The following is a 25,652-nucleotide window of genomic DNA, read 5'->3' as shown; positions in this document are numbered from 1 at the left end:
CCCTAACGTGCTATCTACATGTGTGGCTGGCTTCTCCCAAGGCCTGGAGTTGCTTCAACTGGGCCCAGCGTCTGTTCTCAAATAGGTTACATTTATCTTCAAAGGAACACATTCCCGGGATTGACTATTTTGTGACAAATGAATGTTCATTTTGCTGAAAATATCTCCTATAAGAGTCACATCAGCATCAAGGCGCAGTGGGTTAATCTGCCTCCTGCAACACCAGCATCCCCTATCAGAGCCCTGGGTTCAAGTCCCGGCTCCTCCACTTCCACCCGGTTCCCTGCCAATGTGCCTGGGAAGGCAGTGGAAGATGGCCCAACCACTTGGAGCCCTGCCACCCATGTGGGAGACCCAAATGGTGTTCCGTGCCTTTGGCTTTGGCTTGGCCCAGCTCTGCCCATTGTGATCATTTGGGGAGTGAATCAGCAGATGGAAGATCTCTCCCTCTCGGTCTCTCCTCCTTTCTCTGTCACTCTGCCTTTCCAATAAATCTTTTTTTTTTTTAAGAAACAGTAATTGATAGACTAAGGCTGTATTTCTAGGGCCAACACTCTTCCTGACCATGTGGCCCCTCGTATGGCATTTCACTGCTGTCCACTTCAGCATGTTCAGTCCTTAGATTTGAAGTGAGTTTGCTCACGTCTAACCCATTGGTCTAAGTGCACATGGAAAACCCTTCACACAGGGCCTGGGTCAGAGTGGGAACTCACCAGGCCATAGGCATCACCACTGAGCTCACTGGGCTGCTGGCTCTCCTGCCCAGGAAGCAGCAGGGCCTTCCCAGGGGAAGCACAGAGTCTTGACCATTTCAGGCATCACTGGGCATCAAGGTGAGGTTCTGGGTGTGTCAGCGAGGGGAGGAAGGCTAAGGGAGGCAGAGTCCACTATTAGAAAGAATCTTGGGGCTAGCGCCATGGCACAGTGGGTTAAAGCCCCAGCCTGCAGTGCTGGCATCCCCTGTGGGCACCAGTTCAAGTCCCAGCTACTCCACTTCCGATCCAGCTCTCTGCTATAGCCTGGGAAAGCAGTAGAAGATGGTCCAAGTGCTTGGGCCCCTGCACCCACGTGAGAGACCAGGAGGAAACTCCTGGCTCCTGGCTTCGGGTTGGCTCAGCTCCAGCTGTTGTGGCCATCTGGGGAGTGAACCAGCGGGTGGAAGACCTCTCTTTCTCTCTGCCTCTGTCTCTTTGTTTAACTCTGCCTTTCAAATAAATAAATAAATCTTTAAAAATAAAGAAAGAATCTTGTTCTGCAGCCAGAGAGGGAGCGACCTTCTTGCTTAAGGTGCGAAAGGGCTGGTGTAGCCAATACAAAGCCCATCTCTCCCAAGGTACCTCAGCCCCCGGAAGCCTGGAAGATGTTGGCTAGCAGGCTCAGGGCACCCCTGGGAGAGCACAGATCCAATCAGATCCCTTGGGAAGAGATCTCAGAGATGAGGAGTGGCTGCAATCCACCAAGGTCACCGCCCCTTGCCCAAGAGCCCATCTTGGTAGGATATGGGGGAGGGGAACCCCTGAAGTAGGGGAAGGGTGAGAGCCACCATTTGAAGAATCGTGTTTGTTTCTCATCACTTTCCTCTCAGAGCCCAAGACAGAAAGAGCACAAGTTCTCTGGGTTTGAAAGCCACAGTCAGCTCTCAAGGAAGCCAGCTTTTTGGCTTAGAAAAGTTTACTGGAAAGAATAGAAAGTGCTTTGAACATCCAGGTAGAGAGAGAGAGAGAGAGAGAGAGAAGTCTTCCATCCGCTGGTTCACTCCCCAGATGGCCTGAACGGCCGGAGCTGCTCTGATCCAACGCCAGGAGCTGTGCATTGCATCTCTGGCCTCCACCTGCCCTTACAATACCCAAAATTTGCCAGACTAGGGGGAGGGATGCAGAACCATACCCCCCTTAAGAACCACTATTGTACACACAAGGAAATGAAGCATGGGACCGGCAGTAGGGGAAGAGGCAACTGTGGATGGTGTTTGGTGACTGCAGAAAGATCTCAGGGGGCTGTGGCAGTTCAGTGGGCACAGGTGCGGCCCCTGCCATCGTTCTAGCCAGAGGACTGTCGTGTCCACCGCTGGGAGTCACCTGCACGGTAGGCACTAGGGGAGGCAGGGGGGTGGGACACGGACGAGCTAGGGCCACCTATTGTCACTAATACATGCTATATCCCTTGCTGATGAGAGGGCCTGAGCTCAGCACAGGGTGCATGTGTTGGCCAGCAACCTTTCCCCTCAGAAGCCTAATTGTGTAAGAATGTGTCCTGGAACTGCACGTCCACCCAGGCTTGATCTCGTTGTAAGGAAACACAGGCCATCGAGGGAGCTGTCAGCTGCAAAGTCTGACCTTCTGTCATTTTCCAAAGCAACTTATGGATTACAAAACAACCCCACGTGAGTGGCGGGCGTCCGGCCCAGGAGTGAAGTTGCCCATCAGGATCCCTGGGGCCCAGGGCAGATGCTTGGGGTTGAAACCCGGCTCCTGCTCCTGACTGTGGCTTCTTATCCATGCAGAGCCTTGGAGGCAGCTGAGATGGCTCAAGTCCTTGGGTCCCTGTCACCCACATAGGAGACCTGAACTGAGTGCCTAGCTCCTGGCTTCAGTGAGGGCATTTCGCAAATGAACCAGTAGTTGGGGGTTCTCCCTTTATCTGGCTCTCAAAGAAATACTTAAATCCCAATGAATGGGTAAGGGCCCATGAGAAACAACTCGTCCAAGCTTCTGGTTTTACGTTGCCTCTAACCGTTCACTTAAAGCAGAAGAGCAATGCTACACGACTAAAGAAAGTGAGTGTACAAAGAATCTGGGATACATTCTAGATGTTTCCAGGCAAGTGAGAGAAAGCGGGGACTGGATTTGGTGACACCTGTCCTCACCAAGCCTCAGCTGACCTCCGGTCCCTTATGGAGCGGCGAGGGGTGTGAATACAGCCTGGGAACTTTCCAGAACTGAAGACGATGCCAGAAATTTTCCAAGCAAGGCCACCCCTTCCTCCCCTCCCACCCGAAGGCCCATCCACTGCCTTTAGCAGCATCATGTAAAACAAAACCTACATAGGCAAAGAATAAATAAATGTTCAGAGAAATTTAAAAAATGAACACAAAGTGGGAAAAAGAGGGACCGCCCCCCCCCCCCCCCCCATATATTACGGCAGTAGCCTTTTCTCTGGATTCACCTGCTAAGATTAAAATAAACATCAGCTCTATTCCCACGGACAGCAGCTCCCAGCAGCAGCTCAGCCGGCAAGAGTTGGCTGGGAATCCCAGTAGCCGGGTCTGGTCATTCCTAAATACTCCGCAGGAGACAGAGTTCAGGGCGAGAGAAAGCCCCACAGCCAAGGAGCAGGTGCAGCCTGCCAAAAGCAAACAAAAACTCCCCTGGAGCAACAACAAACAGTTAACACCCGCAGCCTGTCAACACCAATTAGCCTGCCCGACGGGCAGAAGCCTATTAGGACCAGCGCTCAGATCCAGCAAGGTCCTCAAAGGCAGAAGCCATCATTCCCATGGCCACCGGGCTTTCCCAAGGAGGCGACACGGAGAAACTCACCACCCAGCCCAGGCCAGCTTCACCAATCCACAGAGTAGGCACAGGGCCTTACACCGGCTCTGGGATCAGGGTCCACGCTGCTCTGTAATAGGATTTTCCTGGGCCCCTATAATATCTGCCTTAAAATTCATTTCTGGTATAACCTTAACTACCTTAATAGCATTATCTTCATGTTAGGCCACATTTAATAGGTTTGGGGCATGCTGGAGATTAAAACCTTTCCTTTGAATATTCCACCCCCCCCTTTTTTTTGTCTTTCTAATTTTAAAGGGAATCAAACATTCTCTTGGGGCCTATGTACTGTGCTTTCTGTGGCTAATCCCCGATCCAACAGATACTGGCAATTCTTAAAAAGCACCATTCGTCCAGTGAAACATCTTTCTGGCCTCTTTTCCAAGTTCCTCTACTGACGGAAGACTCCAAATAGGATACACCTGGAAGTCATACCAGGGGACTTCAAACGCTTCAGGGAAAAACGGAATTAAAAGGTAAAGTTTACTTTGGTACAAAAAGCTTGGAAACCCATGCCTGGGAGTCACACAGAGTGATTTCTCAAGGTGCATCTCCCAGGAAGTTTCTGAAGGCCCCTGGTATATTTCAACATGTCCCTCCTTGTGCAGTTATAGGTCCGAGAAGCTTTTTTAAAAAAATCAACTCAGCACACAACATAGATTTTCTTCAATATTTTATTTATATAGAAATACTTAAAAAATGAAGTAGCACCATTACTTAAGTTTTACCTTTATTATGTAGAACTTTAAATGTCAGAAAAATAAAACTCTTGATACAATTTCAAATCTTGTCTCAGCAAATATAATATTAGTATTTGACCATGAGGTTAAAGGCCCTTTATCATAAAATAAAATATACTTTGTTTTTTTTTAAACTTTGCTCAGTAAGTACATTTAAGCTCAAGTAACGTCACCTACATATACATAAACAAGTGGTAAACAAATGTATTAAAATAGAAATACTAAAACTATAGTGGTGCAACAGAATTTTTGTAACTTGCACTGAATTCCATTTATACAAATGTTAGAAAGCATCAACGGGTTCCTTTTTGACAATGTTTATACATTTACTTTTTTTGTAATAATATAGAATAAAATATGCTTTATATCACTGAATAGAAAATATGCTGGGTGAAGCAGACCTAGAAGATTTGTCTGAACCTATAAAATCTCCATCCCAACAAAATACTGTTCAAAACATTACACATTGTATGGTTTTGTAATTCCGTCACAATTGTGTGATTATTAAAATAATACAGTGCTCTTTGCCATAAGGCCATACTAAAATAAAAAGATTTAACCCAGCTACAAAAAAGTTCACTGAACTTAAATTAAAATACTTGTAAACATCTTTGCAATATGAAATATAATTTTTCAAGTCAAAAAAGAATAAAATACTTCAATCTGTATTAATTAATGCAATTTCTCTTTAAAACTTTTAAAGGTTTTTTTTTTTTAATATATAAGAGATATGTTACAGTTTCTTTTTAACTTTAATAAAGCTGCAGTATCCTGGTTTCACAGGGACTCTTGGCCCGTCCACGGCCACTCAGAGAGGATCCGCCGTGTTCTGCAGTTAGCGCCGTGGGAGCCCGGCCGCGGGGGGCGCGCGCTCCCTGGTCCGCGCGCACCTGGGGGCGCCGGGGGTCGCCGTCGCCAGCCTGGCCTCCCCCGCAGTGGTCCTTTCTTCCTACTCTAGGCAAGCGGAGAACTTGCGGGGTTTCCTTCGGTCGGAAGCTCCCCCTCGGGTACAGTGTAACAACTATCATCGCTAGCTTGTCGCTGTTCCTATTATTTATAGAGCATGCATGGCAGGTGGTTCGCGAGTTTCCCAGGGGACAGCACCCGACGCGCATCATCCTGGCAAGTTCCTCTGTGGTTTGTTTTTTTTTTTAAATCCGATTTTAAAAAAGAGAGAGAGAGAGAGCGAGCAGACACCACAGCTTCCCCAGCTCCCCTCTCTCTCTCGGATCGCAGAGTGTGCGGGGACCCGGCAGGGCGCTGGGGGCTGCGGCTGCCCTGCGGTGCGCGCTGCGGGGGGCGCGCAGGGCCAGGCCGGGGGAAGGGGGCGCGCCGCTCTCAGGAGAAGATGCGGATGGCCTGAGTGACCGCGGCGTGGCAGACCGGGCACTCGGGCTGGCTCTTCTCGCAGATGCGGTTGGCGCACTCCATGCAGAAGAGGTTGTGGCCGCAGGGCACCAGCGCGGCGATCACCTCGCTCTCGAAGCACACGGAGCAGTCGCGGCTGCCCTTGCGCCGCAGCCCCCCAGAGGACGACGACGACGACGAGCTGGACGAGGAGCTGGACGACGACGACGAGCCCGACGTGTCCGCCGGCTGCAGGCCGGGCAGCGGCGCCCCGAGCCCGTTGGCGTAGGCGGCGTAGGTCAGGCCGCCCCCGCCCGGGTCGCTGCGCACCCGGCGGGCCAGGTGGTGCTCGCCGGCCCCCGGCGCCATGTGCAGGGGCGGAGACAGGCGCGGGCAGCTGGCGCCCGGGTGCAGCCGGCGGTGCACCAGCAGCCCCAGGTTGGCGTTGGAGGGCGCGCCGGCGCCGGCGCCCGCCCCGGGGAAGACCACGGACGACGAGGAAGCGGACGAAGAGGAGGCCGAGGACGAGCAGGAGGAGGACACGGGCGCCGCCGCCGCCGCCGCCGCGGGGCCGCCGCCCGGGGAGCGCTCGAACTGGGCCCAGAGGAGGGGCGCCCCGGGCGGGGGCGCGGGCGCCGGGTCGAAGGCGGGCTGCAGCTCGGCGGGACAGCCGTCGGGCGACGGCACGGAGGCCTCCCCGGCCGCGTAGGTGTACCCGTTGCCGTTGTTGTTGTTGTTGCCGTTGTGCGCGAAGCTGAGCGCGGGGCTGGGGGGGCTGTAGTCAGCCAGGCGCGGGGTGGCGCCCGCGCTGCCGCCTCCGGTCCCGCCGCCGCCGCCGCCCCCGAAGTAGGAGTCCGTGGAGGCGCTGCCCAGCGAGCTGGAGCTGTCGTTGCGGTAGCTGGAGAAGGGCTTGCGGCCGGGCGTGGGCGTGATGCTGGGCGTCGGCTTGCTCCACAGGCTGCCCGGGCCGGACCCGCCGGACCCGTGGTGGAGGTCGAAGCCCACGTCCGTGCCGTTGGCGTGGAAGTCGTTCTCGTCCGTGAGCTCGATGATGCCGCCGGTGCGCAGCGCGATGTGCGCCTCGATCTCCTCGCGGGCGCGGTCCACGTTCTCCGGCATGCCGGTCACCTCGAACACCGGCTCCTTGTCGCGGCTGGGCGTCACGATGTACGTGTGCGTCTGCTGCTGGATGCGCTTGATCGTGGCGCCCTTGGGCCCCACCACCAGCCCCACCACGCGGTAGGGCACCCGCACCTGGATGGTGGTCTGGCCCGGCAGGTTGGGCGGCCCCGGCACCGCGCCGTTGAGCGCCGTGTTCTTGTTGCGCGAGGCGCGGATCATGGAGAAGTGCTCGGCCGCGGAGATGATCTCTCTGCGGGCCATGGCCACATCCTCCTTCCTGCCCGTCACAACAAAGACAGGCTCCTCCCCGCGCACTGGGGTCTTGATGTAAGTGTTGGTCTTGGCCCGCAGCGCTTTGATTTTACAACCTGGGAGCCGGGGTGCAGGGGGGGAGTGGGAGAAGGGGGCGGGGGGTGGGGAAGGGGGGCAGAGAGAGGAGAGAGAGGAGACACGCCCATTACCCCCGAGGTTACCGCGGGGGCCGGGGACCATTGGCGTCCAGGGCAGCGGGACCGCAGGACGCGCGCCGCGAGGCCAGGGGGCGTCTCCCTCCCTGACCCCGGGCTTGCGGGTTCCACCCGCGAGGCGCTCGAGGAACAGCCCATTGGCTGCCTGGCCCTCCCGTCCCCCCTCCCCACCCGGGGACTGCAGTCGTCCCAAGCCAAACCCGAGAATCCCAGAAAAAGTCATCTGGGGAGATGCCGCCGGGATCCAGCTGGGCGCGCCGTACGCCGAGCGGTTCGGGAGAGGCGGCTGCAGCCGCGCTTTCTCGGCGGCGCGGGGGGACTTCGGGGGAGGGTGCGGGGCGGGGGAGCAGTCCCGGGACCCATTGTTCCTCCTCTGCTCTCCATTCCGTTTTGCACAAACCCAGAATCCTCCTCCCAGCCGGTGCTCACTCCTCCTCCTCCTCCCCCATCCCCAAGGACCGATCCAAGGCCCCCTCCCCTCCCCCCCCCCCCAGCATCTTGTATTTAAATCCTCTTTCCCGGGGCGGGCTGGGTGGGGGGCGCTCGGGGAGAAGGCCGCGATTTCAGCAGCAGAGAGTGCGTCCCGCTGGGGCAGCGGCGCGGCTCCGGGCGGCAGCCTGCCCGCACTTTCTTTGTCTGGGCGCCGGCCCCGCGGCGCGGCACTCCCCTGCTGCCCGAGCGCCCCCAGCGCCGCGGCTCCCGATCGCGCTCCCGCTCCCCCCCGACCCCGCCAGGCTGGTGGCCCCGGGGGCCCCCAGCGCCCCGTCCCCGCCCGCCCGACCCACCTTGCCGCCCCACGATCTCGGCGACGTGCTCGGAACTGGGCACCGGCACGCACTCGGTCATGTTCACGCTCTTCTTGCGCGGCTCGCTGTCGTACAGAGGCGCGCCCTCGTCACTGTCCAGCCCCAGTAGGGAGAGCTGGTCCAGCGCGAGCTGCAGGGCTCGCTGGTCGTCCAGGGTCTCCCCGCCGCCGCCGCCGCCGCCTCCCCCGCCGCCGCCTCCCCCTCCGCCGCCGCTGCCGTTGCGCTCCAGGTCTGCAAACAGCGAGCTGGGCATCGCGCGGCCGTGCGCGCCGCGCCGCGCCCCCGCCGGCCCTGGTGGCTCGGCGGCCGGCAGCTGCGGCCACAAAGGCAGCCGGGAAGCGGGTGGTCAGGGGCGGGGAGGCCGGCCGGCTGCACTGGGCTCCGTGTCGCGGCTTCCTCGGCGCCGGGGAGGACCGGGTGGCCGCGCGCCGTCGGCACCGGGCAGCTGCTGCAGGAGCCCCCGCCTGGGTCCCCACCCCGGGTCTGCGGGCGGGCGGGCGGGCGGGCGGGGTGGGGGCAGAGCTCGAGCGGCGGCCGCGCGTGCCCCCCGAGCGCCCGGCTGGCTGGCCACAAAGCCGAGCGAAAAAGCGAGCCGGCGAGCGACAGCGGCGTTTCTTTAAGGAGCTCCTCCCCGGCTCCTCCACTCCCTCCCGCCCTCCCCGCCCGCCCGCCCGCCCGCCCTCACTCAGCGCTTTTTCCTCCTCTTCCTCCCCGCCTCTCCACGGAGCCTCTGCAGCCAGACGGCTCCGGAGGGGGACGCGGGAGGCGCAACGTCACCGGCGGGAGCTGACACTACAATGCCACTGACACTATCGCTGGGGGAGGCGATTGGCGCGCGCCGGGCCGGGGGCGGGCGGAGGCCGCGGGCAGAGCGAGCGGGGAGCGAGCGCCTCCCCCACGCCGCGCGCGCGCCGCGCCCCTCCCCCGCCGCCGCGAACGCCTCTCTTTGTTGTCTAATGCGGGACTGGCAGGCCCGGGACACTTGCGCGCACCTATCAGCCGAGGACAGCGCCGTCCCCAGTCTCCGCCCTCGCCGGGGAGCGAGGAGGAGACGCGTCCCCAACTCGGACGCGCAGGGCAGGGCTCTAGCAGAGCGATCCTTAGGAAGTCCCGTTAGTGCCACCCCCCTCCAAAAAAAAAGACCATCAGTGCAACCAGAGCTGCCACCAGGCGAAGGGGCTGTCGCCTGCGCCAAGGCACGGCCCGAGACCCTAGGCGCGGAAGACGGGACTCGCGATCGCCCGGGGTGCGCGGGCAGAGCGAGCCCCGGCGCGGGCTGCCCACCTGCGCGGGAGCGCACGCGACACAAAGGCTCACGCCCGCCCACGCGGTCCCCCGCGCGCGCCCGCATGTCTGCCCGCTGTGGGCAGCGCTCTGTGCCACGGCGCCTCGAAACTGCGGAGCCGAGAGCCACAGGCCGGCCGCAGCGCCAGCCCCACCCGCCCGCCAGCGGCCACCTCGGGCGCGCTGGGCACCCGGGTCCCGCACGCGCCCGCCCGAGCCCCCCGCGGGCGCGCTGACACCGCGGGCGCGCCGGCCATAGCGCCAGCGGGCAGCGCGGCTGTGCGCGCCCGGGTCCCTCCCCTCTCGCCTCGGGCCGCCCCGCCCCTGCCCACGGCCGGGGCCTGCGCAGTGCGCGCCGGCAGCCGCAGGGCCCTTTAAGGCGGACGCCGCGGCGCGCGCGCCGGCCCCGCCCCGGGCCGCCGGGAGGTGTGCGCTCGCCGCCCGGCCGCTCTTTGTGCGCTCCTCCGAGTGGGGGCGGCGGCGGCGGGAGGGCGCGACGGGACCGGCCGGCGGGGACGGCGAGCTGCGCCCCCTCCCGGCCGCCCCGGGGCCCGCCTCCGAGCGCGCCCGAGAAGAAAGGCGGCTTTGAGGGGCGGGCCGGGGTGGGGCCCGCGGGGCCGCTCCGCGCGCATCGCCCCCTCCACCGGCCACGGAGCGGACGCCCCTGTGCGCCCCGCGCGCTCGTGCGCTCGCGCGCGCGCGCGGCTCTTCTTTGTTCCGGAGGCGGCTGGCTCGCCGCGCCCCGTGCGCCCCGCCGCGGGTCGCGCCTCCTTGGGGCGCACGGCTACTGGGGACTGGGAGTCCCTGGGGCCGCGACCGTGGACTTGCTTGTTCGGGAGACCTCGTGTGGGGAGCGATCTCGGGGCGCGCGGGGGGCGGTGTCGCTCTCCGTGGGCGCGCGCCCCGAGCTTCGGCTTCTCACGCGCAAAGTGGGGGGCCCCAGGACCTGCCCTAGCCAGCCGCCGCGTGGTGGCTCCGAGGAGGCAGTGTGACAATAGCTGGGCGCGCGCTCTGGCGAACGCCTTCCCCTGGGGCGAGCAGGAAGGTGATCCCTGGGGACCGGCTCACCTGGCGCTGTCTCGGGGAGGAGGTGCTGATTCTGGGGGAAGCCGCTGCGCGTGGTTATTTACCCAGGACGTGTCAGCTTCCTCGAGCCTGGCGTGTGTGTGTTTTTCCTGAAAGGGAGCGGTCCGGGGCGGGAGGGGTGTCCGAGCCCCCGGGAAAGCCGCCGCCCCCTGGGGAGATCCTGAGTTGTGTTTTTGTTTTCACCTGTTTTATGGACTCCTTGGTTTGGGTTCGAGGAGGGCTGCGCTGGAGGATTGCTTCCGGAACGGGGTGGGGGGGGGGGGCTCCGACTGCAGGGTCCAGGCAAGGCCTGTGATGGGAAAGCAGACAAAAAAAAAAAAAAAAAAAACCCTGGGAAGCTCCGAGCCTTTGCATCTGGACAGCACAGCAGGATGGCTGTTGGCCTCTCTGCTTTTTGCTTGCTTTTGAGTTTTTTGGTTTTGTTTTGTTTTTTGTTTTTTAAGAAACGTAATAACCTCCAGATTTGGCCAACCAAGACTTATGTTTCTGAATAACAGACACACTGGAGGTGAAGTTGATCCACAGCCCCTGAGGACGAGGCCGCAGGTGGCCAGGGCCAGCCCCTCCCAGCAGGGTGCCTTGGAGGGCTTGGCCCACGAGTATTTTCAGACCCGCGCAGACTCCTTCCCCTGGAAGAAGGGTTCACTCTGAAATTGGCATGGACTTGGGGGATGCCGGTGTCCAAGGAGCCCCTGGGGTTCCTGGGTCATTCCCGGGAAGGTGACTGCACCCCTCGGCCAAGATGTTTCCTGTGCTCGCTGTCGCTTCAAATGTGCGTTGAAAGCACAGGTGGAGCCTGGATGAAGGGGAAGCAGCCAGAGAGGATGAGGAGGGTGAGGCACTTCGGTGGCCCAGGTCGCCCTCTGAGAGGTCAGCACAGCTCTGAAGACACCGAGGGTGTGGGAGGGTGGCAGACACCAGACAGCTGAGTCCCCAGCCGCCCCTGGGCTTCTGCTTTGTTGAGAAAGAACAGGAGGCTGGCACTGTGGCGTAGCCGGTAAAGCTGCTGCCTGCAGTGCCAGCATCCCATATGGGCACTGGTTCGAGTCCCGGCTGCTCCACTTCTGATCCAGCTCTCTGCTATGGCCTGGGAAAGCAGTACAAGATGGCCCAGGTCCTTGGGCCCCTGCACCTGCATGGGAGACCTGGAGGAAGCTCCTGGCTCCTGGCTTCAGATTGGCACAGCTCCAGCTGTTGTGGCCAACTGGGGAGTGACCCAGCGGATGGAAGACCTCTCTCTGCCTCTCCTCTCTCTGTGTAACTCTTTCAAATAAATAAAAATAAATCTTAAAAAAAATAGAGAAAGGTTAACTCATTGTAAACTGGGAAGCATAGGTCCCTGCGGCTCTACCTGCAGCTGCTTGCTAGCATCCAGTTCCACTGACTGGTCATGGTGTTTCTCAGGGGAATACAGGAAGGCTTTCAAAACACTTATTTGAGGGACTGCTTACTTTTGCAGAGGGACAGGGAGAGACAGATCTTCATCTGCTGGTTCACTCCCCCCAATGGCCGCAACAGCTAGGGGTTGGCCAGGCCGAAGCCAGGAGCCTGGAACTCCATCAGGGCCTCCCACGTGGGTGGCACGGGCCCAAGTACTTGGTTCAGCCTCTGCTGCCATTTTCCCAGGCCCATTAGCTTAGAGAGGAATTGGAAGTGGAGTAGTCCAGACTCGAACCAGGACCGGTGACACCAGCAGCAACTTAACCCGTTGGGCCACACCACGGGCCCTGCAGTCTAAACATTTAAATTCTCAATTAATGGCTTTAATAACCCAAGGCCTCATAACACACTTGCAAAGTCCAGTTCTGTTTTTAAATAGATGAGGCACCCTAACCCCAGGGTTTCTGTTGGACTTTCCCAGGCTCCTGGAGGACCCCGGAGCTTAACGACTTTTCCTGATAGAGACCTCTTTCCCCCAGGGCCTTTCCATGTAGCCATGGGATTTTTTGATGAGCGCCAGAGAGCAGCCTTCTCAGTGGGTCTGGTAATAAAATAAGAGGATTTCAGCTGTCATACAATAAAAAAAAAAAAAAGGTAAAGTTATCACATCACACAAAAGCAGGGTTTTCAGAGCTATCAAGACTATTTTTGCAATTTGTGTTCATTTATTTGAAAGGCAGAGCTACAGAGAGAGGAGGGGGGGGGGGGAGAGGGGAGAGAGAGAGCTTCCATCCACTGATTCACTGCCCCAGATGGCCACAACAGCCTGGACTGGAACAGACAGAAGCCAGGAGCCAGGCGCTTCTTCCAGGTCTCCCAAGTAGGTTCAGAGGCCCAACCTCTTGGACCCTCTTCCACTGCTTTCCCAGGCTGTTAGCAGGGAGCTGGATAGGAAGTGGAGCAGCCAGGACTTGAAGCAGTGCTCATATGGCATACCAGCGTCACAGGCAGTGGCTTAACCCACTGCACCACAACGCTAGCTCCTGATCTTGCTTACTTTTGCAGACTAAATAGCTAGCCAAAAAAAATGAACATCCTCACGTGGGAACGGGCACACTTGGAGCCAACTCATCTGATGTTACTGAGCACCTATGCACTTCATTATAGACACAGAGAAAAGTGTTAGTGATACAGAAATGAGCAAGGCGGCGGGGGCTGGGGGGGGGGGAGGATGCCCTTGAACTAGAGTTGTGTTCAAATCCAGCCTCTCAGGTAGTAGCCAATCTTCCAGGGCTCCTAGGGAGACGTCCCAAAGGAGGGGGGGGGGGGGGGGCCTTGAGTTGTGTTTATAGGGCATGAAGAGGTGTGCAAATTGAATCCGGTGCCTGGCAGAGAGCGTGGCATCCCACAGTGAATGAGCAAGCCAGGTTGAAAAGCCTTAAAGGTATAATTTTCTTAAGTGTGTACATGAATAACTCAGTCTCTAGGGAGCAGCTCAAATGACTCCAGCCACAACTGCCTGATTTTGTGTAGAATTAGTCATCGCAGGTAATAGGAGGGGACTTTCAAAAGTTTGTGGGAATTGGAATTAAAAGTAAGCTTATTTTGGTGCAAAGCATTTTTGACACTGTGCAGGGTTTTTTAATATAATGTGCATGAAGTTTTTGAAGACCTCTTATATGCATGGATTTCAATCTTCTAATCGTGCTCCCAAAAATCTTACCTTTTAATTCCATTTTGCTCATGCCAGGCAACTAACTAAATGCTTTACAGTCCAACATCTTGTTTCATCCTGATAACTACGCCAGGGCAAGTATTTTAATAAAATTCCCATTTTACAGATGAAAATAAGGTAAGCAGAGGCAGACTTACTTTACGCAGATAAAGCTGAAGCTACCAGATTCCTCATTCTTCCCGGGCCCTTCCAAGGCCCTGGGAGAGCTCTTAGCCATTTCTTTACAGAATTTCCTGTCTTAGTAATATTATCAGAGGGTAGCTTCTTTTCTTTTCCTTAAGGAGAACCCCTAAGATGATGTAGTGTCAGCCCCAGCAAGTCTCCGATCCACGGGTGAGGGGTAAGAGGTACCAGAGCCTGATCCTAACCAGAACCTCAGTTCCTCCCTGCGTCTGGGCTGCATGGCCTCAGCTGGATGCTGGAAATGTTCCCCCACACCCACCCCGCCCCGCCCCGCTTCTCACAGCGGATTGCAAGAATCACACATATGGGCGGACATGGAAGCACTCTGTATTGTCAGAGCATGTAGGGACACACACAGGTACGCATCGCATCTATTTTTAACATATTTGAATAACCGGAAATGTTTCCATATGTTGTTTTGTTTCCATGTTTTGCGCACTTCTGATGTCGAATGAACAAAAAAAGAAACTCTGTGTGTGTGTCTGTGTGTGTAAGGGTGCTCCCCTGTGTGTTAGAAAACACCAGTCACCCAGTCAGCACTGGGAAACTGAACAAATAGGTGAGAAACATCATTTTCACCATGCTTATTATTTAAGTAGTGGAATCACAAATTTATTTTCATTTTACTTTTCTGTGTGTTCTAAACATATATTTTATCCAATTAATTTTTAAAGGTAACACATGCTTAGTTTTCAAAATTAAATAGTGCTAAAAGGCTTAATAAAATGGAAAATATACTTGTTGTAAATAGAAATAAGAAAAAGGGCAAAACTAGAGCTAATCCTACCCTATCACTCATTTATATATATATGTATATATATTTAAATATTTTGTTTATTTATTTGAGAGGTAGAGTTACAGACAGTGAGAGGGAGAGACAGAGAGAAAGGTCTTCCATCCGTTGGTTCACTCCCCAAATGGCCACAACAGCCGGAGCTGCTCCGATCCAAAGCCAGGAGCCAGGTGCCTCTTCCTGGTCTCCCACGTGGGTGCAGGGATCCAAGGACTTGGGCCATCTTCTGCTTTCCCAGGCCATAGCAGAGAGCTGGATTGGAAGAGGGGCAGCTGGGACTAGAACCGGTGCCCATATGGGACGCCAACACTGCCAGGCAGAGGATTAACCTACTGCGCCGTGGCGCTGGTCCCACTCATTTCTATTTATTAAAGCTTTGGAGTTATGAGAGTCAAGAGGGTGAAAGTTTTATAAATTGTATTAAACCAGCCTTTAAAAGCAGCTTGACTTCTAAAATTTAAACAGCACTAAGTTAACAATCAGGGCGAACCACTTTGCAATATCAGGAACTAAGAAAAAGAGATCTCTTGGATACATGAGAGAATTTTAGAAAGAAGACCCTTTCTTCTTTCTGAACAGAAATAAAGTGCATCAGTGGGATTCAAACATTTGATTAAAGATGAGTTTATTTATTTGAGAAACAAACAGGGACAGAGAGAAATCTTCCATCTGCTGGTTCACTCCCCAACTGGCCTCAATGGCCAGGACTGGGACAGAGCAATGCCAGGAGCCTGGAACTCTGTCTGGGTCTCCCATGTGGGTACAGGGTCCCAACATACTTGGGCTGTCCTCCACTGCTTTCCCAGGAACACTGGAAGGGAGCTGGATCCGAAGTGGAGCCGCTGGGGCTCAAATCTGAGCTCCTGTGGGATACGGCGTCACAGGTGGTGGCTTCACTGGCCGCCCTACAACACTGGCCCCAAAATTCATCTGTTTTTCACAGTTGAACCTTCTCTTTCCCAAAGTCTTGGGCGGAGCCCCCGTGTGTAGAAGGCTAGAACCATGGGAGGGTGGAGCGTATGTGGTCTGACATTCATTTTGAGCAAGATGGGGATTGGCGCAGGCAATGGCCAGGCCAGTGTCAGATACCCACAGACATGGAGCTGGGCTCGGACGCCAGGGTCTGGACTCCCAGGTCTGGGATGTGCTCTGTTGTTTTATGATTGAAGGAAATCCTCTCTTCGATATACTGTACACCTGTTGATGGTTTGTCTGGGGTGGTCCTACAGTCAGGATTGCTGGTACCAACACCAAGATCTTGCTAAGGGCATTATTCACCAAATCGAGCCAGGCAGTGGGGAAGGGAGCAGTAGTTCAGGGTATGGGAGGGAGGCGGCGTCTCTCTCCTTCCTTCCCGTTTTCTTGGGCCTGAGCTAAACACTGTGCTTCTTGGTGAAGAAAACGTCTCAAGAGATGTCATGGCCCCACCTGGGGGAGACAGACGAGGCATTGACAGAAGCCACCACGGAGGTGCCCTGTGCACCAGGGAGGAATTCCATCGCGTGGAAACAGAAGCAAATGGAAACACTGTGTATTTTCCAGTACTTTAAGAATTACTCGATGACAGGTGTGAGGAAGCACACGGAGCAAGGATACTGGGAAGCAATGTGGGAAAAGGTAGGAACTCGCGGGAGTTTAGAGCTGCCTGCAGGTGGGGTGGCCCACCTCACAGCATGTACACACACACACACACACACACACTCAATCAGGAGCACCTACAAAGGCTTGGTGCACTGGCAGGGTACACAGGGGAGTTTGATCAGTGGTAACATTTTGAGTTTTTTCCCAGTGGTCTGTCGATGATCACTTAGCCACTTTGTCTCTGAAGTCTTGGTTTTCTCACTGTAAAATGGGAAGAAGAATCCTTGCAAGTAACCACTGTGGAACGTTCTTTCTTCTAAGAGGAGAGAGACATTATCTCATAGGATAAGGCCTGTCTGGGATAGACTATGGAGTGGAAAATATGAAAAACACTGATCTTTTTAAAAACTTTCTATGTTCACGCCTTCTCTGTGCGACTAACTTAAAGCAAGAAATACTTCCATAATCTAAAGAATTTTTTTGTCCATATGAAACATCAGAAGTCAAGGTCCTGGGGCTGGCATGGTGGCCCAGCAGATTAAGCCACCACTTGTGACGCCAGCATCCCGTATCAGAGCACCAGTGCAAGTCCTGGCTGCTCCACTTCCAATCCAGCTCCCTGCTAATGCACCTGGGAAAACAGCTGATGAGGGCGGCAGTACTTGGGCCCCTGCCACCATGCAGAAGTCCCACATGGAGTTCCAGGTTCCTGGCTTCAGCCAGGCCCAGACCTAGCTGTTGCAGCCTTTTGGGGAATAAACCAGAGAATGAAAGTTCTCTTCCCTCTCTCTCTGTTGCTCGGCCTTTCAAATAAAAAATAAATACTGTTATTAAAAAAAAAAAAGTCAAGGTGCTAACTCTGAAATGCCAACGTTTTTAAAATGCAAGCGTGAGCGTCTCATCAATAACTGAACTGTCATCCAGTTTATCTTCATGATAAGATCATCTTTTATCCATGCAATTCAGTTAAAACAGCAAACACTATGTCGAGTGCTATTGAATTGGAGCTATTAACAGAATCATTTGGTTATGTTAATAAAGAAGATCTCCTACAAATTTATTTATTAAAACCCCACGGTTATCACTGCATTAAAATGTGCAGTTGGGGCCGGTATTTGGTATGGCAGTGCAGACACCATTCGGAACGCCCACATCACATACCCTACAGCCCAGGCTCGCGTTCTGGCGTGGCTTCTGATTCCTCCTTCCTGGGAAAGCATCCTGGGATGTAGCAGTGACGGCCACTCACATGGGACACCCAGATGCAGCTCCCTGCTCCTCGCTTCAACCAGGCCCAGCCCTGACTGTTACAGGCATTCGAGAGTGAACCAGTAGATGGAAGATATTTCTCTCTTTCTCTCTCTCTCTCTCTCTCTCTCTCTCTCTCTTTCTCTCTCTCTCCCCCTCCTTTTCTCCCTCTCTCCCTCTCTCCCTCTCCCTCTCTTTCACTGTTTTCTGCCTTTCAAATAAATAAAAATTCATAAACTAAAAGGTTTATGTGCCCATATAAAGATTCACTGACCTGGACAAGCAAAAAAAAAAAAAAATAGCAGTTAAAGAATGGTTTTGAATCCACACAATCACTAATAACCCTAACTAAAGAATTAAAATATAGGCCCATATCTAAGCTCTACGATGCACACAAGAAAAAAAAAAAACACAGTCTCTAGCCAGAAAATGTTGAGAAGCATTGTCAATAGAAAGAATAAGACATAATAAAGCATGCAAAATTACACAATGGCCACATAAAACAAGTCCCAGCAAGGCGGTGGTGATGGTGATGAGGAGAGCACGCTGCGTCTTGAATAGACAGTGGTTCTCAGGTGGGGTTCAGTCCCCCTGGTAGAGGTCACCACCATAGCCTTTGGAACTAGGCCATCTGCCTTTGACAGTTCCCGAGCCTGCCTGGTTCCGTGACCTTGACCAAGGTCTTCTCAGCCAGTGCCTCTTTTCCTCATCTGTAAGTTATGTGTACTTGGAGAACCTGTCTCAGGGGTGATGTGGTCGATTTGCATAGTGATGTTCATGTAACTGGTAAGAATTTTGACAAAGAAGAAAAAAAAGCCTGGCCCTTGCACTCTGTGGTATTTAACTCTGCTATGCAGCTGCAAAAATTAACAAACATATACTGGCTTCCAAAGAAAGCCAGATCATAAAAACGTACTTAAAGATTTAGAAGCAAACCCGAATTAAGAAGTGTTTACTCTATGGCCAAGAAGAAATTCAAACAAATGAAGGAAAAGATAATTTCAAAAATGATGCTGAAGTAACTGGCTTTTTAGAAACAATACATTTGGTTGGTTTTCAATATTTAAAAAAATATTTATTTGAGGGGGCCAGTGTTGTGGTATGGTGAGTAAAGCCACTGCCTGCAGTGCCGGCATCCCATATGAGCACCAATTCAAATCCTGGCTGCCCCATTTCTAATCCAGCTCCCTGCTAATGCACCTGGGAAACAGTAGAAGATGGCCCAAGTGTTTGGGCTGCTGCACCCACGTGGGAGACCTGGATGCAGCTTCTGGCTCCTGGTTTCAGCCTGGCCCAACCCTGGCCATTGTAGCCATTTGAAGATTGAACCAGTGGATGGAAGATCTCTCACTCTCTGCTTCTGCTTCTCCCTTTCTGTAACTCTGCCTTTCAGATAAATAAATCTTTATATATAAATTTATATATAAATCTTTATATATATATATATTCATATATATATATATATGAAAGAATAACAGAGCGAGACAAGAGAGAGCTCCCATCTACAGGTTCACGCTCCAAATGCCCTCAGTGGCCAGGACCGGGCTGGCCCAAAGCCAGGATCTTGTACTTAATCCAGGTCTCTCACACTAGTGCCAGGGGCCCTACTACTTGAGCCATCCCTGTTACCTCCCAGGAAGCCAGAATCTGGAGCTGAGCCAAGTCCAATACGGGTACGAGAGCCCCCAGCAGCACAGTAACCACTACGCCCAACAACGCTCCACCACGCTCCAGATGCACTTGAACTTCATAGTATACACAGGAATAAACTCCAGCTGAGTTAAGGAGATAAAGTCCCAAAAGAACTGCACAGAGACATGGGTGGCTGTTTCTGTAATTTTGGAGTAGGAGAAAGGAAACCATTTGGGGCAAGACCTGTAGAAAGAAACTTAAAAAGTACACAGAGAGGGACATAAGAACATATAGCAGGGCTCCCGAAGTGCATCGCACATAACCCCGGAGTAGCAGAGGTGACCGCGGGAAGCAAACAGGCAGTCCCATTTTAGTTCAATTATTATATATATATTTAATTGCATTATAAAGAATCAAGCATCTCTAACTTGGACAACCATTGGTATCCCTGCTAGGAGGAACTGAAAAGTGGTATGCATGTTTTATAGGAAGTCAACTTGACCTAAAAATCAGATGAACAAATTGTAGTTGGTTGTCAGATTGGGATATATATATCTGTTGCAGACATTTGGGAAGTAAACCCCCTGATGGGAGATCTCTGTCTGTCTCTCTGCCTTTCAAATAAATTAAATAAATCAAAAAGTAAACAGAAGTAAATCCAAGATCATGCGAGGCTGTGGAACAGACATGCGATCCTTTCAACACAGATGAGCGTGCCGTTCTGCGGGCACTGGGCTGGGGGCTGGGAATGACAACACGGGCTGCCCCAGGGGTTGCTCGCAGTCTAGAGGGGGAAGGTAGCCCCGGTGACATCACTGGTGTCTGTGACCAGAGCCGCAGAGGAGAGGGCCATGGTGCACAGAGAGTTTATGATAGGGACATCTGGCTTCTAATGTCTGGCCTGGAAGTCAATACTTAGTGCGACAAGAAAGTGCTGTCCCGGATGAAGAGAAAGAGGTGGAGACACGGGTGAGTTTGTAATATGTAAGGAGCACTCTGCTAGCTGCTCAGATTCAACGAGCTGGTTGGCCACCCAGCCAGAAAGGTGCTCCCTGACCCCTACTGCTGCCCAGTGGGAAATGAATATGGTTCCTAGGCAGCTGGTGGACCCAGGCTGCCCCTCCACTCACAGCCGTGAAGGCTCTACCATAGGACAGTCTAGAATTGCACTCGGCTCGCTCTCTCTCTCTCTCTCTCTCTCTCTCTCTCTCTCCTGCACCCATGGATTCAACCACCCATGGATGCACAATTGTCTTTTAAAAAATTGCCACACTATTGAGCATGGCCAGGATCCATTCGTGTCCCTATTCCCTTAAGCACTATGGACCTAGCACGTGCATTGTATCAGGTAATGACTGAAATTATACAAGGCCCTATGCAAATGGGACTTGAACATCTGTGGATTTGGGTATCTTTAAGGGGTCCTGAAAGCAATTTTCCATGGATAGAGAGGGACAGCCACCCACACACACATACATTCCTATACACATGTACACACGTGTGCATATTCTAAACATCTGTTCACAGACCACGTATCTAAATACTCAAAAGTGTTAAGTCAAACTGTGGACTGTCAGGACCATGGTCATCCCAACCCTTGACCTTGACGAACAGGTCTTCATCTATACCCGAAAGGCCAGCTGCCAGCATCCCATATGGGTGCTGGTTCCAGTCCCGGCTGCTCCACTTCCAATCCAGCTCTCTGCTGTGGCCTGGGAAAGCAGTAGAAGATGGCCCAAGTCCTTGGGCCCCTACACCCATGTGGGAGACCAGAAAGAAGCTCCTGGCTCCTGGCTTTGGATAGGCACAGCTCTGGCCGTTGTGGCCATTTGGAGAGTGAACCAGCGGATGGAAGACATCTCTCTCTCTCTCTCTCTCTCTCTCTCACTTTGTCTCTCTCTCTATCTGCCTCTCCCTCTCTCTGTGTGTAACTTTCAAATAAATAAATATATCTTACCAAAAAAAAAGACCTCCCTCTAAAGAATGAGGCCCGGGTCAGAGGCCTCTTCTTGCCTGACACTTGCCAAGTAAGTTAGAAAACAGCAATTTGGATTATAAAACGACTATGGAGGTGAGTACTACTATTACCTCCATTTTGTACATGAAAGTACTTTTAAAAGTTCGTGGAGAGGCATGCACAGTGGCACAGCAGGTTGAGCCACCGCTTGGGATACCACATCCCACATCGGAATCCTGGCTCCTCGGCTTCCAATCCAGCTTCCCACTAATGCACCTGGGAAAGCAGCAACAGAAGAGGGCTCAAGTGCTTGGGCCCTGCCATGCACATGAGACCCAGATGGAGCTCCTGCCTCCTGCCTTCAGCCTGGCCCAGCCCCAGCCCCAGCCCCAGCTGGGGAGTGAACCAGCGAAAATCACTCTCTCTCTCTCTCTCTCTCTCTCTCTCTCTTCCTTCTCTGTCATTTTTTCAAAAAAATAAATAAATCTTTTTGTAGAAGCACATGGAGGGTGAAATTATAAGACAAGCTTATTGGGTGCAAAAAATATTGAAATATATGCATACCAAGAATCTTCAAAAAAGTTCACAGAAATTGTGTATTATGAAAAAACTGTGTGAGTATTGTATTTTTTTGCTGCAAAGTACGCTTATTCTGTATTTCCTTTTCTTATGAACTTTTTCTTTTGAAAGATTTACTTATTTATTTGAAAGAGTTACATACAGAAAGAGAAGGCGAGGCAGAGAGAGAGAGAGAGAGAGAGAGAGAGACAGGTCTTCCATCCAATGGTTCACTCCCCAATTGGCCGCAATGGCTGAAGCTGCACCAGGTCTTCCACGTGAGTGCAGGGGCCCAAGGACTTGGGCCATCTTCCACTGCTTTCCCAGGCCATAGCAGAGAGCTGGATCGGAAGTGGAACAGCAGGGACTCCAACCAGCACCCATACAGAACGGCAGCACAGCAGGTGGCAGCTTAAACCGCTATGGGTGAGAAAAGACAGGTCAACTTACAGCCATTGGTTGGGACCCTGGTGAAAACTTGCCTCCTGTCATATGCCTTGCAGGCTGCTTCTTTCCTGTTTGCTTCCCTCTCCCTCCCTTCCTCCATCCCTCCCTTCTCCCCACAGATGTTCAGAGAGGGCCCTGCGTGCCAGGTACTGCCCAGGGGCAGGGGTGCGGGGTCATCCGGACAGAAAAGCAAGCGCTCGCTCTCTCTCGCTCGCTCTCTCTCGCTTGCTCTCTCTCCTGTGTTAAGAGCCAGCCAGGAGCCCGGCATTGATCACACACAAATAAATGCGTAATTACACAGCAGGACGAAGGAGGCACCGCGGATAAGCATGTGTTGATTTGTTGGTTGCCCCTGATTTAGTGCTTCCTGCTGAGACGGGGAGGAATGTAAATCTGGCTGGCTCTGGCAGCCAGGGGCCCTACATATTTTCACAAACCTCCAACACGCATGTGTTTCATACAGCAAGGCAGAATCCCGGACACTTCCTACACAAGCCCAGCAGCTCGTCTTATTAAATCAACCCCTACTACGTTTATGGCTGCAGTAAAACTTTGCGAAAAACTTCAGAGGCACAAATTCCTGCGGTGTTAACAAAGCCAGTCCCTCCAATTATGGAAACTGCCCCCCCACACCCCGCCCCTCGCCCCTCCCAGCCCAGGACCCCAGGCCAGATTCTTATGGAAATGCACCCGAGGGGGCGGTCTCCAAGCCCCCAGAAGCCCCCCCCCCAACCTCCCTAAGCCACAAAATAGAAGGGGCGGGAATGTCCTGGGTGATGCCTGGTCTCCCCTTACTCCCCTTCCAATTACCCTCAGCTGAGTATTTCTAGCAAATTAACACTCACGGGCGGGGGAGGGGCGCCAGCCCAGGCGGACACTTGGATCGGCGCGGAGCTGGGGGGTTTGGCCGTAGTTCCTAGAAGCTGCCAGAGCCAGTTTCACGGAACCCTGACGTGGCTATTAATATTGTCCACATGGATTCAGACAGACAAGGCCCAGAGCGTTAGATTTTCAAGAGAACCCTAGGAGGGCCGGGTTGCGCATGGATTCTCCCATTGCCTGTTGATCCGGTGGCTTCCCACTATGGGTTTCCATTGTTTCCAGTTTGGAGTAAATCCCCATGGAATTTCTTTGGGAAAGAACCAATTAGGCAAACACTCCCTGAGTCTGCTTTCCCCACCCTCCTCCCATATGGAACATTCTAGCATGTGCGTACACACACACACACACTTCCTGCTCAGGTCTGGCCCAGGTGTCCCAGGCCAGCAGGTGCTGGTGAGACCTGCACGCCCCGGGCTGAGCGTCCTCTGTGGGCTCAGTGACTGCCTGATTTTCCCACCTGCCCAGCTCACCATCTTCTCTCCTGGCCCCGTACTGAATGCTCCTCTCTTTTGCACAGTTTTCTTTTTGTAACGCTCGTCACCCACTAGGTCCCCTGCCCCTCAGCCAGCCAGGCCTGCCCCAGAATCAGACAAGCTCGACCTCACCCTTTGCATCTTGCATTCGGGAGGGTCTCACTCCTGCAAGCTGGTGCAGTGTGGCCCGCGGGCTTCTGACCAGCAATGCCAGGCTGCAGGTGCACGTCCTGTGTCGTCACAGCAACCACTTCACCTCTGGGTGCCAGTGGCCACTTTGGGGAAATGAAGGGACATTAATTGCATTCATTGCACCCTGCAGTTAGAGTGAGAATGAAATAAAATGCTGTACACGCCACTGGGACACTGCCCCTAGCATCAGAGAGGCCAGCTAGCCGAGAAGCCGCCGCGGATGTGTAGAGAGGGGGGGTGAGGCTGGCGTCGCCCTGCTGAGTGGCAGGCACTGGGGTGAGGAGGTCTGGCAGAAGCAAGGGTGCAGAGCTAGTGGACGACTGCCTGGCGCTCACACTGACGCCACTGTGCCCACGGCCCCGCGACCCAGAGGGGGGCACTTTTCCATCTGCAGGCCCCGCTGGCCAGCCAGGAGGGAGTCACATCTGCAGCTGGTCTCAGGCCAGCGTGCGTGTGCCCTGGCCCAGCACGTGGCAGGGGCTCCCGAGGCTCAGGCCCCACTGTCCTCCTAGCAGCGCATCTGCGGGGACTCCCAGGTGCCTGGAAGGACGCAGGGCCAGCTGGACCCTGGGCATATTCAGGGACCATCAATGGGTACCGAAACCCAGCCCTGCATAGGGGGAGGCTGACGGGACCCTGGGCAGCAGGCGGCCACGGGCCAGCCTCACCGGCCCTGCTCGCTTTGTGTCAAAGGTCAACATGCACGACCCCTCCCTCATCCTCTGGGGTGGGACTTTTCCTACTGGTCATTCGGACATCATTTTTAAATTACAGACAAGTGGCAATAGAAGAAAGATACAAAAGCACCCCCCCATTCTTCACAGATTCCTCTGTATTCATCTATGCCGTGTTTGTTTTATCACTAACCCTCCCCCATACACACACACACACACACATGCACATGAGGGGTCTTCAAAAAGTTCATGGAAAATGCACATTAGGAGAAAACTGTGCATGGGTTGCAAAAATTTTTGTGCACTAAAATAAACTTAGCTTTTAATGCCACTTCCCTTAAAAAAAAAAAAAGGATTGATTTATTTATTTGAAAGGCAGAATTACAGAGAGAGAGAAAGAGAGAGAGAGAGAGGTCTTCATGTGCCAGCTCACTCCCTAGATGGCCACAATGTCCACAGCTGGCCAGGCTGAAGCCAGGAGCCAGGAGCTTCAACAGGGTCTCCCATGTGGGTGCAGGGGCCCAAGCACTTGGCCATCTTCTGCTGCTTTCCCAGGCCATAGCAGGGGTTCTAGTCCCTGTCAGGGCGCTGGATTCTGTCCCAGTTGCTCTTCTTCCAGTCCAGTTCTCTGCTGTGGTCCAGGAGTGCAGTGGAGGATGGCCCAAGTGCTTGGGCCCTGCACCTGCATGGGAGACCAGGAGAAGCACCTGGCTCCTGGCTTCAGATCAGCACAGTGTGCCGGCTGCAGTGGTCATTGGAGGGTGAACCAACGGACAAAGAAGACCTTTCTCTCTGTCTCTCTCACTGTCCACTCTGCCTGTCAAAAAAAAAAAAAAACTTCACATTCAGCAGTGACACAAATCGGTTGTCAAATTGACTCTCCTGGGGGAGTGGTTGGGACACCCCCCGGGACACCACAGCCCGGTCACCAGGGTACCTGCTACCGCACACCCCAGAAGCAGTGGTGATGGCTCCAAATATCTGGGCCCCTGTTGGCCACAGAGCAGACCCGGATGGAGCTCCAGGTTCCTGCTTTGGCCTGGCCCAGACTTGGCTGTCGCGGCCATTTGGAGAGTGAACCAGTGGATGGAAGCTCGCTCTCTTTCTCTCTCTCTCTCTCTCTGTAACTCTGACTTTCAAATAAATAAATCTTTAAAAAAAAAAAAAAAACCTCTCAGCCAATGAGAAGACACTCAGGAGAGGGAACTCTATGTGGCCTATCCAGGGTTGCCTCTCATCCTATTGTGTTTCTAACATCACTGTCAAAAGCTACCTCAGTCCTGGGTCTTCGGATAAGCTGGGCTCACGTGTCAGGCCCATGCATGTAAGGGTCATGTGTGTGAAGCTCACATGTGTAACTGGCACATGTGTCAGGCTTGCATGTGTACAGGTCGTGTGTGGAGCTCACATGTGCAAGGGTCATGTGTGTCAGGCTCACGTGTGTAAGGATCATATGTGTGAAGCTCACGTGTGTAACAGTCACATTATCATGCTTGCATGTATGAGGCTCATGT

At 54.0% G+C, this 25,652-nt stretch overlaps 1 protein-coding gene across 1 annotated transcript; it reads right to left on the bottom strand.

Annotated features, from left to right (window-relative positions):
• Positions 1-4,310: 4,310 nt before the first annotated feature.
• On the bottom strand, positions 4,311-8,286 carry MEX3B (mex-3 RNA binding family member B). The gene is made up of 2 exons (XM_062204845.1): positions 8,013-8,286; positions 4,311-7,128 (listed from the first exon to the last, which is right to left on the bottom strand). The coding sequence occupies exons 1-2, from the start codon at positions 8,284-8,286 to the stop codon at positions 5,630-5,632; spliced, it is 1,773 nt and encodes a 590-aa protein (XP_062060829.1). The 3' UTR covers positions 4,311-5,629.
• Positions 8,287-25,652: the final 17,366 nt, after the last annotated feature.

This window comes from Lepus europaeus, chromosome 11 (genome assembly GCF_033115175.1).
Source record: "Lepus europaeus isolate LE1 chromosome 11, mLepTim1.pri, whole genome shotgun sequence".
Lineage (NCBI taxonomy): Eukaryota > Metazoa > Chordata > Mammalia > Lagomorpha > Leporidae > Lepus > Lepus europaeus.
Note: the sequence above shows the minus strand (reverse complement) of the source record. Positions and strands in the feature narration are given on the sequence as shown.

Excerpts from the sequence above, each read along its gene's own strand:
- MEX3B (XM_062204845.1), bottom strand. The coding sequence starts at position 8,286 with ATGCCCAGCTCGCTGTTTGCAGACCTGGAGCGCAACGGCAGCGGCGGC. Across the intron at positions 7,129-8,012 it reads CGAGATCGTGGGGCGGCAAG|GTTGTAAAATCAAAGCGCTG; the intron begins GTGGGTCGGGCG and ends CCCGGCTCCCAG.